General features: G+C 42.8%; 1 protein-coding gene across 4 annotated transcripts in view; it reads right to left on the bottom strand.

The window, feature by feature from the left end:
• Positions 1-14,687, bottom strand: part of MIDEAS (mitotic deacetylase associated SANT domain protein) — a 153,192-nt gene that overhangs the window by 16,798 nt on the left and 121,707 nt on the right. For all 4 annotated transcript variants that reach the window (XM_068254283.1, XM_068254282.1, XM_068254285.1 and 1 more), the window contains exons 4-7: positions 12,811-13,153; positions 12,072-12,138; positions 4,227-4,354; positions 1,652-1,755 (exon numbers count right to left, since the gene is read on the bottom strand). In XM_068254283.1, the coding sequence (XP_068110384.1) occupies positions 1,652-1,755; positions 4,227-4,354; positions 12,072-12,138; positions 12,811-13,153 (642 nt within the window). The remainder of the gene's footprint in view (positions 1-1,651; positions 1,756-4,226; positions 4,355-12,071; positions 12,139-12,810; positions 13,154-14,687) is intronic.

Genomic DNA, 14,687 nt, shown 5'->3' with positions numbered 1-14,687 from the left:
CAATAGATCCCTCTTTGATCAGATTCAATCACAGAGGGATCTATCTGCTGGTCGATCTGGCTGCCTTAAGCATTAAATCATGGAAATCTAGCTCCCTCTCCATGCCCATGGGATTGCATCGCAAGATATAAAATGAACCTTGTTCTGAGCATCTACACAATTTCTCAGAGTTTCCAATCATTTTTAATTTATCACAATTGGGGAAAAATTGAACATGTGTATGGTACATTGGTCATATTTTTTGAATTGAACAGATATTTAAAAAAATTGGACGGTGTGTGGCCACCTTTAGGTAGATTGGGATGTACTGGTAGATTGCAAAGGACTTCAGGGTAGATCCCACATCTCCTGCCTGGGTGACATACATGTTGTATTCTGTCTCTTGGATGCGCTTAGTGCACACGTGTCGAACTCCAGGCCTGGAGGGCCAGATCCATGCCAGTGTTTAGGATGGACTGATAAAGAAAGAGGATTGTGTTTTACCGGATGGACCACACCTTTCCTGATTCAGACCCATCAATTCATTTGAGCTGTATCAAAAATGTGTGAGGATCTCGGCCCTCGTAGGACCGGTTTGACATATCTGGCTTAGTGGGATATACTGTCCAGCAGTGGAGAGGATTATGATGTTTCAAGGTGGGGAGCCATACATTTAAAAGCATTATGTGCTACTACTGATAATTTGGCTGGACACTGAGCATAATATTGTGACTAATTGGCCAAACACTGTTCAATCTAGTTTACAGAGGAGGAGTCTACGATATGCATTGACTGGCGGCTTGTGGTAATCACTGATGGACTGCCACTCTGCATGTGCTGCAGTTGTGGCTTGTGGTAATCACTGATGGACTGCCGCTGTGCATGTTCTGCAGTTGTGGCTTGTGGTAATCAATGGACTGCCGCTGTGCATGTGCTGCAGTTGTGGCTTGTGGTAATCAATGATGGACTGCGGCTGTGCATGCGCTGCAGTCATGGCTTGTGGTAATCACTGATGGACTGCCGCTGTGCATGTGCTGCAGTTGTGGCTTGTGGTAATCACTGATGGACTGCCGCTGTGCATGTGCTGCAGTTGTGGCTTATGGTAATCACTGCTGGACTGCCGCTGTGCATGTGCTGCAGCTGTGGTAATCACTGCTGGACTGCCGCTGTGCATGTGCTGCAGTTGTGGCTTATGGTAATCACTGCTGGACTGCCGCTGTGCATATGCTGCAGTCATGGCTTTTGGTAATCACTGATGGAATGCTGCTGTGCATGCGCTGCAGTCATGGCTTGTGGTAATCACTGATTGACTGCTGCTGTGCATGTGCTGCTAGGGCCCTGAAATCTGGGCATCAGCAGCCATACATGTGCACAGCCAGGAGGCGTGTCCTGACCTTCAGAAGGGATGTTAGATAAGAGAACTAGGATTAGCAGGAAGTGGTCTGCACTGATCACATGATCAGCATTTATAGGGGAAAAAAATTGTGATATACAGATTCTTTTTCTCTACATTTACAACTGAATCTGATATGGATATAAGACGGGCATTGGATAAGTATACTACTGTGTATAGAGATGGGCTTTATGTATTTATTTGTACTTGTTCATTTTATTTTAGACACACACAGAAAAATAACAGCAGAGCCATTTGATTAAAGGAGTATGCACTCACCAATATGTCTCCGTTTGATTCGTGGAGGTAATGAAGTGCCAACTCTTGATTGGTGCCCCCGCCTGGCAGAATACTGGAACACGCTGCCGTCAGCAACTCCTCCACTGTGACCATACAAGAGGGACAGTAAGAAATACTGAAAACAGCAGTCACCGCTTTCACAAGACAAACATTTATATTGCGATTTTCGCCTGGCAGACTCAAACGCTTGATCTGCAGACACTAGGGCGCGCCCAGTAGGCAGTAGCAATGTTAAGGAGTCTAGCCCAAGGACTCCTTACTGAATAGGCGCTGGCTTACCGAACAGGAAGAGCGGAGATTCAAATCCTGGTCACCTGTGTCAGAGGCCTGTATGGTGCCCATAGTAGCACCACACTCTATGGCCTGAGAAACACTGCAAAGCGCTTTTTAATCAGTCAGCACTACATTTGCCTTAAAAAATAAATGTTCCCATTGACTTGCATAAAAATCACAGTACCTCGATTTTTATGCAAGTCAATGGGAGCATTTTTAGAAATAAAAAAAGCGAACGCATCACTGACAGATCAAAAATATATGATATAAATATACATTTTCTCCTATTTATTTTTATTTGCAGTATATTGCCACTTTTAAAAAAGGTGCAGATTTTTGATAACCTAATATTTTTTTTTTTTTTTCCAGCCTTTGTGATGAAAGTTGCCCATCAATGACACACTTCAATGTTCAATCTCACCAAATCTGTGTGAATATACATTACATTTTTTAGGTAGTCTCACATATTACATAGAAATGGCAAGATTGTATAATCAAGATTGCATTAATAATGGGCACCCTATTGTTTAATACATTCGTTTGTATGTTTCCTTTCAACATTCTCATACTGTTCTATATGCTTCTATTATGTATTGTAAAACTTACTTGTATGGGTTAGGACAGGCATGGGCAAACTTGGCCCTCCAGCTGTTAAGGAACTACAAGTCCCACAATGCATTTGCCTTTATGAGTCATGACTGTGGCTGTAAGACTCCTGCAATGCATTGTGGGACTTGTAGTTCCTTAACAACTGGAGGGCCAAGTTTGCCCATGCCTGGGTTAGGACATAGAGGAACTGTAACCAAGCATTGAACTTCATCCCAATCAGTACCCCTTTTTCCAAAGAGAAATCTTTACCCTTTCTCGAATGGATCATCAGGTGGGTCTGTATGGCCGATATTTTGGTGAAACCCCTCCCACAGTATGATGTCAGGACCTAGATCCTGATAGTTTCCTGTCTGTGAATCTTGTTGCATTGTGGGAAATAACGGCTGTTTTCAACTGCCAAGCAACCAGCATCTCCCTCTGTGCATCTGTAGATCTATTAAAATAAAACCTTTTAGCCTATCGTTATTGTTAGGGGATGTGGTTATAAATAATGGCAGTTGGTGATTTATTTATTTTTCATGCCTGCCAGTAGTAAAGATGATTACAAGCAGGCCGGCTGTGAATCAAACAATATTAACAAATTACATGGCAAATATCCATGATTTCTTGATCTCTCTTCTAATTTTAACTTCTTACTTTACAATGTATGGATTTATTTTTTCACCCTGTTTTCAACTGCCAAGCAACCAGCATCTCCCTCTGTGCATCTGTAGATCTATTAAAATAAAACCTTTTAGCCTATCGTTATTGTTAGGGGGTGTGGTTATAAATAATGGCAGTTGGTGATTTATTTTTTTTCATGCCTGCCAGTAGTAAAGATGATTACAAGCAGGCCGGCTGTGAATCAAACAATATTAACAAATTACATGGCAAATATCCATGATTTCTTGATCTCTCTTCTATTTTTAACTTCTTACTTTACAATGTATAGATTTATTTTTTCACCCTTTTCGCTTAGGTTCCTCTAACTAGCGCTATCAATTTAGTTACATTTAGCCTTCTTAAAGTGAACCTCCGGACTAAAAATCTACTCAGCAGAACTGAAAAGGCTTGGTGTTTAACAGTTTCACAGCAGCAGAACTTTGTTTTTCTTACCAAAGCATCATTTTTAGCTGCATTTTTAGCTAAGCTCCACCCATCAAAGAAAAAAAAAGCCCGGACTTTTTTTCCCCTGATGCTGTGCAGAGCACGATGGGATTTCCTATATTGTTATTGATGTTGCCTGGCAACTGGGAGAGGTGTTTCAGGACACAGGACAGTTGGAACGGTGTCTCATGCTCCCTGTCACCTCCTTTCAACCAAAAAGATGGCTGCAATCGTGAAATCAAACATTTGCCTGTTCTTTTAAAACAGGGTGGGTAAGAGATTATATTACCTATCTATTTTAATTAACATAACTAATGTAACTTAATGACAGTATGTTTGTTTAGGCTGGAGTTCCTCTAAGTTTATTAAACGTGCCGTGTGATAAGATTTAATGACATGTTCAGATTGTATTTGCCCAGCTTTGTGTACTTTAACAAATAATGATCCTTTTCCCCCTGGTTTCAAAATGACCTTTGCCTTTTTTCCTGCAACTGGGAAGTATTTTCTTAGACAAGCCATATAGGAATCCCAGAGGGGAGAGTTATCTGAAGAGGCATGTGATGTGATGGCACAAGTAATTCCTTACCCTGATGATCCTTCAGGTCCTTCCACGGACACCAAACCAAGTCTGCTTTGTACTTATCGGAAAATGCCAAACTCCTGTCTCTGCACTCGGGGATCTCTGCCTGGAAACGGGAGCCCACGTTTATATGTCTGCAATGAGGAAACACAAGGCCAAGTTCAGTGCATCGGAATAACGCAGTGAGGAGAAAAAGGCAGGAGAGCGAAACCTTGACCTCTGAAAGCAACTACTGCTCGTAACATTCCATTAGTACAGCAGACTGCTTTAAAAGCATTACTGACATTTTCCATAGGATACCACGTCGTGAGCTATGCTCACTGATCATTAGTGACAGGGAATCCATAGACGAGATGTAAGAGGGGAAACCATTCCATTATGAAGACCAGTTTACCAGAAATATAGAAGCAATACCTCAGCCCTACTGCACAAGTTACCTCACATCAGCTAGTTCACGTTTCTGTTTACATACTGACGGCTCATACATACTTGTAACTTGGGTCACCTGGAACATCTCACGTCTTTTTAGTGTGTTCAGGTGCCCATATATCTAGCGATGTATGGGCAGATCGATCAAGAGACGGATCTCGCTCTGATTGAATCTGATCAGAGAGAGCCTGTCTATACTTTACTAATGTGTGTTCCAAGGAGACAGCACCCTGGTGCACTTGCCTAGGGTTGTGCCAGTGCCTTGCCTCAACCGGATTGCTCAGACGGCCTTGTTACAACCAAATGTAAGAAAGAGGCGGCACACCAATGGCTGTAAAACATTGCTTGTATTGCGAAACAGTGACACGGTTCTGCAATACAAGCAATGTTTTGCAGCTATTGGTGAGCTGTCTCTTTCTTATGTTTAGAGCCTGTCTATACACCTCAGGCCAATTTCCGATAGATTTCATTGTGAAATCTCTCAGGAATCAGCCCAGTGCCGCCCCCCCCCCCCCCCATATGTAGATGCACCCCTCCCCCTCCTTTTTTCCGGTGCCCATACAGTCCAAAATATCACCTTTCCTGCTGCTGCAACATCTGGCCTCCTCCGCCAACACCCCCAAGCCCCACCATGTGCACAAGCACAGAGGGGGCGTTTACACTTGGGGGAGGTAAAGTAGATTGCATCAATCTCAATATTGACCCCCTGCACAAGGGATCAAGCACTTTCAACTAAGATCTTTCCAGCATGTCCAATTGACGCATTCGACACAAAATCAGTCAAATAATCGATTAAGATGCTTGTTGAAGCACAGATTTTCACCTGATTCAATAAAATGATCGAATCAGATGGTCGATCGGGCGCAAAATCGGTACATGTATTTTCACCTTTCAACAAGTGTGTACAGAAGTCGACCAACTGCTAGTAACAAGTCATTTGTGAATGGACATGCTGGAAAACCATGGGCTAAGTTAGGTACTGCTATAGGTGCCAGTAGCTCACTCCCACATGGTCTCCCTTTGCCCTCTCCAGAGAGCTCAGTCAGTTGCCAAACCGCATTTATACTGCAACTCTCCCCAAACTGTAGCCAGAGACCATCTGTAAAGGATTGTTTGGGATCATTTTGCACATTGCAAGCAACAGAAGCAATTGCAAATGAGTTCTTATTGATCAACCCTTCCCAAACTGCCTTAGGTGAAATCTACATCCTGTTTCTGGCTGTCAGTCTCCGAGAAGATATAGGATTCATCTGTTGCCATCGCTCTGTCCCTGCTGCCCACTGCTCTGAATGACGGCTGAGGTCTGTGCGCTAGTCAGTAGCAGATTACATTGGTTCTTGACCATGTGATCACTTTGAGCCAATCATGGCTTAATTTCTGGAAAAAAAAAGGCTTTGGTTGTGAAGGGACCAGAGCCACACTCTGGGCTCAGCGGTCCGGAAAAAAATGGTTCAGCAGAAAACTTGCGGTCCATTTAGCAGATCGTGCGGAAAACTGGAGAAATGTGAACGGATCCATAGGTTAACACTGGATCCGTTACAATCCGTTCTCTTCCGAGCCGGGAACGGACTGTTTTAGTACATTATTATTAGATACTGAAAAAATAATACACGGATGAGGAAATAAAACAATGTAAGAACCCATGACATAGCAGGTGATAAGAGAGCATTTCTGGGAGTTCAGTCACCCCACAAGAAATATTCCACTAGTCCCCAATGATCACTACTGACTTATGGGTCACTTAATCTAAGCAGAGTCTCCATACATTCCATAGATCATCCAGTAGAGGGCAGGAGACACCATTTCTTAGCATAATGCTGAGTGCCAAGACTAAAGCAGGATAGGGGCACTCTGGCTATCAGACCCCAGGACACTTTTGGAAAGACTGTCTACCAAGTGTCAGCTGAAGCACTGTGCACATGTTCCCAGAGGCAGGACTACAAATCACAGAGCCTCATAGCAAACTGCACACATGTATCCTAACCTCCAAAAATAGACAAATACTGCTACAGGAAATACAGTAGTATCTCGTTATAGTAAACTCTGATTTAGTAAACCTCTGTATTTAGTAAACTTAGTCCTCAGGACCCGACCAGGTGTCTGTATAAATATACAATGTATGGCCAATTCTGATACAGTAAACTACTTTTCCTCCTCCTGTGGAGTCTACTATAAAGGGATTCTACTGTATATGAAAACAGAAGTGCACAGATTGGGCAGACAATGGGCTCCATTGCAGGATACCGCTTTAGGATTTATTACCATTGCTTTTTGTTGGGGAGAATTCTACTGTTGCAAGAGTCAGAACAGCTGATCTGCTAACTAGTTTTCCTGGTCAGCGAATACTGGAGGACAGAGGATCAGCACAACAGCCAGGAATTTAGTGTTTTTTTTTTTTATTGTTTTGTTTTTTAAATACTCCATTTAAAGCGGAACTGAAGAGTATTTTAAAACAAACGGTTTCACTTACCTGGGGCTTCTGCAAGCCCCCAGCAGCCGTCCTGTCCCAGCAGCCGTCCTGTCCCGCGCCGCTCCTCCATGAGCCTCAGTTCTCTTCCGCCGCCAGCTACTTTCGGTTTCGCGTTTCAGTCCGCAATAGCGCTATTGCAGACGGGAACGCGTAAAATGGATACGCTTGTGGTCCCTCGACTTGCAAGTTGAGGAACGAAACGGAGTGGCGGCGGGAGAATGAAGGACCGGCACGGGACAAGACGGCTGCTGGGGGCTTCCAGAAGCCCCAGGTAAGTGAAACAGTTTGTTTTAAAATCCTCTTCATTTCCGTTTTAACAACACCACTTTCCATATTCATCTCACTTCAGGCTACCCTTAAACAGACCACCAGTTCTGCACTCTTAAAGTGCCCATTAACGGTACAATTTTAGCAAATGGTCATATTATCGATAGGATCATTCAGATCAAAAGAAAAAACAATTTCATTGATCCACAACAGCATTAAAGAATCCATACTATTCCAGATATTGAAAATTCTTGCGATCGCATCTATGAAAAAAAAAAAAAAAATCCACCATGCTGAACGTCCATTCAATATAATAATCCGCTGCGTCCTCCTGTCTCTGTGCGTTGTGCCTGGCGGGCATGCGTGTCACGCAGATAAGCTTTGGACAGCACAGAAGGGCAGGGGATGGGTGTGTGTTAGTCGCGGGCATGTGCATGCATTTATGCGCACGGGGAGCATATGGGCACCTTAAAAAGCGGATCCGAGATGAAGATGAACTAACTAACTATACCAAAGTAACTATACTTAGTTTACTTTGTTATAGATAGTTAAAGTATAGTTAGTTAACAAATTATAGTTAAACTATAACAAGTAACTGGTCTATATATTTTATCTGACGTTTAAACAATTACACAGCCAATCTAGTTGCAAACAGCTTCAACAGTTTATGATTATTTATTCCTGTGATACAATGAGAGCGGCCATGTTCTGTTTGTCACATTGCACACAGGCAAGCTGCTCTGCATCTCTAGCCCTCAGCCTGTGAAAACTTCACTCCTCCCTCCTCCCCTCTGCCTCTGAAATCTCTGGCTAGTAACCTCCTCCTCCTGCCCAGACTGAGCTCCCATAAGCCCATGCTACCAAGGCTCAAAGTGCCCAGGCACTCTGGAGAAGCTGTGGGTGAGGCTTGTTTAGTTTGTAGGGAATTAGAGTATTAAAACAAAAAAAAGTATTTGGCTTGAGGAATGCCCTATAAACTATATGAAAGGAACACAATTATGCAATGAGTAAAAGTTTATCTCGGATCCACTTTAAAAGAAACCTAAAGTGTAACTTAGGTGCCCAGTTTAATTTGAGTGGGGCTTCTTCTAGCCCCCTATAGTCCTTCAGGTCCCTTGCTGTCTTCCGGTCTTATCCAAATAGCAGCTGTCTCCTGGGAAATCAGCATGTGCGGCATTGAGCCACACGTCTACTCAACTGCACTCCCGCGGTAGGGAGCGTTCTGCACTTGGACAATTCGCAAAACTTGCAACTGTGCATGTGCTGAACGCTCCCAACCACTGGAGCGCTGTCAGGGCCATGCATGCGCAATAGCCTGCGACTGGCTCAGTGTGCACGAGTGCTTCTCTACCCAATGGAAATGCCTGGAATGAATGAACAATGGGCCATGTCCATTCATAAAACAGGAGGCAGTCAGAGGCTGTAAAAAAAATAAAAAAAAATAATGAACACTTCCTAGAAAACAGGAGAGTGTTCGCAGCGCGATCTAGTGGCCAAAAAGTTAAATTACACATACAGATATACATACACTTATAATTCAATATCAATACCATACTTCTAAAGCAATATCCCCCTCCCCCTAAAAAAACTTGTAAAATAAATAAATACATACATACATAAATATTTGCCTTAGGGACTCCTCTTTTTTAATCTATATTTTATAAAGTGTATATTACTATAACTTTACTACAATGGGGCTTGTTATTATAATTATAGACCGGACTAAAAAAAAAAAATTAAAAAAAAAAAAAAAAAAAACACCTTTATTTCCAAATAATGTATTGTTGCCATACATTGTGTTTGGGACATAATTTAAATGGTTTAATAACCGGGACAAATGGGCAAATAAAACATGTGGGTTTTATCCACAGGAGAACGTTTTATTTTAAAACTATATACTAAAACTGAGAAAATTATTTTTTTTCTATTTTTTTCTTATTTTTCTCGTTAAAATGCATTTAGAATAAAAAAATACTTCGCAAAATGTACTACCCACAGAAAGCCTAATTGGTGGCGAAAAAAAAAAGGTATAGATCATTTTGTTGTGATAAGTAGTAATAAAGTTATTAGCGAATAAAAGGGAGGAGCACTGAAAACTGCTCTGGTCCATTAGGGTAAAAACCCCTTGGGGATGAACTGGTTAAACATGCTTTCCATTTTCCTATATGGGCGCAGTGTGCATTCCCTCTCACAGGCTCTGCTAGGGCACTGGTTGTGTAATCGCCACATTTCCAGAGGCTGCCTCATGTCCGGTTACTTGGACAGCGTTTCGGGGATTCCACAAGTCAGACACCTGGAAAAGTTTAAACTGCAGTAAAAGTAGACATAGCTGCATACTTTCCACCTGGTTTCAGCATGTAAAACTGGTTTCACTGCAGCCTGTAAACCAGTCCCAGAGGCTGGGGAAGAAACAATGACCATTTCCTCAGAAACGTTCCTGTCATCCTCAGCAGCCCACTCTGCCCCCACAGAACGAGCAGAGGTCCCCTCGCTGCACAGAACACTATCTGCTGCTCTGAATGGCCTGTATAGTGTCTAATAACTATTGAGCAACACCGCCTGCCTTAATGGAATCTAAAGTAAGAGGGATATGGAGGTGGACACATTTAATTTGAAATACCAATACCAATTACCTGGCTGTCCTGCTGATCCTCAGCCTCTAGGCGCTGACGAAGAGGCACTTACTTTCCCAGGTTTTCAAATTTGCATAAATCTTTTGGATCAGGTCTTTGTTGACACAACTGGACTAACCTGAAACATTCTGATATGAATGAGGACCTTCTGGCTTACTTTACAGAACGTAGACCTCGCTCAGGCTTTAAAGGGTGCCTGAACTGGGAGGGGGATATGGGGGCTGCCATATTTATTTCCTTTTAAACAATACACACACCTGAAACAAGCATGTGGCTTATCCAGTCAGACTTCAGTCAGAAACACCTGATCTGCTGCATGCTTGTTCAGAGTCTATGACTAAAAGTATTAGGAGGCAGAGGATCAGCAGGACTGCCAAATAACTAGCACTGTTAAAAATGAAATAAACGTGGCAGCCTCCATATCCCTCTCAATTCAGTTTTGCAATAATGGTCAACTCAAGTCCATGGTCTGACTAAGCGAGAGATGGTTGGATCTCATGCTGGGGGCTGAGCTGCGCTTTTCCTGCACCATTTTGTGTTTTTAAATGAAAGTTTACTTATCACATTATTATGGGTATTATGATCAGGCTGGGGAAGGCAATAAAGTAGAATTGTAGTAAACCTCTGGCTATAGTAACCTCAGTCCCCAGGTACCGACCAAGTGCCTGTATGAACATACAATGTATGACCAATCCTGATATACCAGTAATGGCTAACCTTGGCACTCCAGCTGTGACAAAACTACAAATCCCATCATGCCTCTGCCTCCCCGAGTTATGCTTAGAGCTGTCAGAGTATTGCAATGCCTCATGGGACTTGTAGTTCCACCACAGCTGGAGTGCCAAGGTTAGCCATCACTGTGATATAGTAAACTTCTGACATAACAAACGACTTGTGCAGGATCCGGAGTTTACTATAAAGGGATTCTACTGTAGTTCAAGATAAATAATATTACTGATATTCTAATTATCGGCAATCATTGATTCAGCACCATCATTACCCATGTGCTCATTTTATAGGTACGCCCCTCAGCGGACTTCAAAGTCATTAGAATCTCATCAACCATCTCTATTCCATAGGGCACAATAGAGGATAGAAATATGAAATCATCATAGAATAGTAATAGGTTTTTGAATGCCCCTAATTCCTACCATACTCCATGAATGAGATCTCAATATACACACAGATTAATATACTCCATTCACACACATGCACATATAATTACACGCACTTTCGGGACATTGCAGGCGCTGTGATAGCTCTTTCATGGTCACATGACCTGCACAACAAAATCACAAGACCGATGACCATGAGCCTGTTTTTCTATCATAGAAACTGGGAAGTTGAAAGCAGGTAATTTAAAAAGATAAGGCGTGCTTTACTGTGATAAGTGAGAAAATAAGGAAGTACAATTGAACGAGTACTGAACATGACATGATGAGATAAACAGTGCGTTAGTCCTACTAAGTTGTCTAAGGTCCCTTTCCATTTTTCTTTCCATGGCAAGGGATGGGGGAAAAAACAAAACAAAAAACAGAGAGACTACGGCCTTTAACGGCAATCTAATTCAGCCCAGAGTCTCATGGAAGGTAAACAGAAGCCAAAACACTTCTATTTGGCTAAAGAAATACTTCTAATAGCAGCATGAAGCCCCCTGTGGTCCTCCTCAGTCATTCCGGCTTTGCTCTGTTCAGCAGCTGTGCCCCTACGAAACCTAAGCCAGTCTCGGACTACTGCACATGTGCAGCTCTCTCAATCTCTCTCCAGTTGCCGTTTTTGGCGCTTGCACAGTTGCAGTTATTACAAACTGCACAACCACAAAACGCTCCCAACTATGGAAGCATGACGCATGCAGCATTCAGAGGGAACAACTGCAGAGCAATGACTGCAAGAGACCAGAATGTCTATAGGGGGCTGGAAGAGGCACCAGGTAAGTTAAACTGACTACCTTTGTTTCCCTACAGGTTTCTCTTTAAAAGGTGGCAGGCTCCATATTCCCCTCACTTTAAGCATCCTGTACGACCGTCAGGAGAACTACTTTTACACACTTACGGTTCAAGGCTGACTGGTGTGGCTTCTCCCACTGCTGTGAGTAAAGGTGGCATGTCTTCTCCACTAGCTATAAAGGAAAATCAAATAATTACCAACGCAGAAAATCATAGATAAAAGCAACATACATACAAACACCCATAGTAACATACGGTAGTTGTGGTGGAACCTGTTCCTTTCATTTAGTTCCATAATACATATACAGAAAAAGAAGATGGAATAAAGAAAAATTAAACCAGCCAGTAAAACTTGTCCGAATATGGCAAGGCATGGTTGATGGCAAGAAAAAACAATGGATTTACCCATACACACAGGCTTGTGAGAAAAGGACTTCTCTAACTTCAAACTTAACATCTGCTCATATATTATCACAAGTAAAGTTATGATTTTGAAGGGGGAAAAAAAAAAAAAAAAAAATATAATTTTAGTGGCAAACAAGAAAACCATCTCAACACAGTCGACAGGTTTCGGACAACACTAGTCATAGCTATAACTAAGGGCTTGTGTTGTCTGAACCATGTTGGCTAGGTGGTGGTGGTGTGTGGATTTTTTGATACGTCCAGTAATAAAAGGAGTCCCTGGGACAATGTTTTTGTATTTGTTGTTTGGAACCTGCTATCCCTGACCTAGCACGGTCTTGGAGTTCCTTTAGGGTTGAAGTGGTTTCCTTGGTTACCAAAAATGAAGTTTATCTGCACAGACGGAAACAAAAGTTCTTAATTCTACATATAACTTGACTTACTGGATCGCAGCAGGGTCCTTGTCCCCGTCTTGGGAGTGATTGGAGGGGGCATAGTATGTGAGCTGGCTGATATGATGGCATTGAAGTAAAGTCCGGAGCCCTCTCGCACTGGGCTGAGGATAGGGGGCGGCGTGTAAGGGGGCAGTTCAAAGTTCCTGTCCCCCAGGTGATCCGGCATCCGTACAGGAGAGCGCAGGTGACTCTGGTATGGAGTTACATTGGTATATACAGGGACAGCAAAGGTTCCGGCCTTGGGGGGGATGAACAGGGGTTCCGGTCTTGGCCGTTGTTTGGGCTTCCGAGATAAGTTCTCCCCATCATGCACTGAAGAGGCTTCACTGGGCTGCAGAGACAGAATCACATCAATAATTGACACTACAGCATGGAAAACCTGTGCAGGCTTTGTTTGGCGCTGTGAATCAGGGTAAAAAAAAAAAAAATGGCCTCAATATCCTGTTTATGGTCACCTACTACCTAACCCCCTGCATATGCTAAAACAAAACCTTTTCATGTGCCTAGCCATAACCCTTACTACCCCCCCCCCCCCCCCCCCCACACACACACTTCCCTTTAAAGGGATACTGTAGGGGGGTCAGGGGAAAATGAGTTGAACTTACCCGGGGCTTCTAATGGTCCCCCGCAGACATCCTGTGCCCGCGCAGCCACTCACCCAGCCTCCAGTTCACTTCTGGAATTTCTGACTTTAAAGTCAGAAAACCACTGCGCCTGCGTTGCCGTGTCCTCGCTCCCGCTGATGTCACCAGGAGCATACAGCGCAGACACAGACCATACTGGGCCTGCGCTGTGCGCTCTTGGTGACATCAGCGGGATCGAGGACACGGCAACGCAGGCGCAGTGGTTTTCTGACTTTAAAGTCTGAAATTCCAGAAGTGAACCGGAGGCGGGGCCGGAGCATCGGTGAGTGGCTGCGCCAACACAGGATGTCTGCGGGGGACCGTTAGAAGCCCCGGGTAAGTTCAACTCATTTTCCCCTGACCTCCCTACAGTATCCCTTTAAGTACATCTGAACCGGTATGTGGAACTGCCATATTTTTTGCCTTTTAACCAATACCAGCTGCGCAGTAGTCCTGCTGATATATCTGGCTGCAGTAGTGTCTGAATCACGCACCTGAAACAAACATGCGGCTAATACAGTCAGACTTGATCTGCATGCTTGTTCAGGGTCTATGGCTAAAAGTATTAGAGGTAGACAATCAGCAGGACAGCCAGGCAATGTGCATTGTTTAACCACTTGATCACTGAGGGGTTTTCAGCCCTTTAGGACCAGAGCAATTTTCACCTGTCAATGCGCCTCCCATTTTTCGCCAATAACTTAATCACTACTAATCACAACAAAATGATCTATATCTTGGTTTTTTTTTCACCACCAATTAGGCTTTCTTTGAATGGTATATTTTGCTAAGAATTATTTTATTCGAAATGCATTTTAAGGGGAATAATAAGAAAAAATGGAAAAAGTTCATTTCACAGTTTTCGGCCATTATAGTGTTAAAATAAAACCCACACATTTTATTATCCCATTTGTCCCAGTTACTGCAACGTTTAAAATATTTCCCTAGTACAATGTATGGCGCCAATATTTTATTTGGAAATAAAGGTGCATTTTTTTCAGTTTTGCGTCCATCACTAATTACAATCCCGTAATTTCAAAAACAACAGTAACATACCCTCTTGGCATACCTATTAAAAAAGTTCAGTCTCTAAGGTAACTATTTATGTATTTTTGTATGTAATTTTTTTTCCTCTACACAAAAAAAAACCCAAACATGTTTGAGTACTATGGGAGACTGTGGGAGGGAAATAGTTCATTTTAGATGGAAGTGTTGGTATTTTTAATAAATAAAATACACTTAGAT

This window comes from Hyperolius riggenbachi, chromosome 9 (assembly GCF_040937935.1).
Source record: "Hyperolius riggenbachi isolate aHypRig1 chromosome 9, aHypRig1.pri, whole genome shotgun sequence".
In the NCBI taxonomy this organism is placed as follows: Eukaryota; Metazoa; Chordata; class Amphibia; order Anura; family Hyperoliidae; genus Hyperolius; species Hyperolius riggenbachi.
This window is presented reverse-complemented; position numbering and strand designations above follow the sequence as displayed.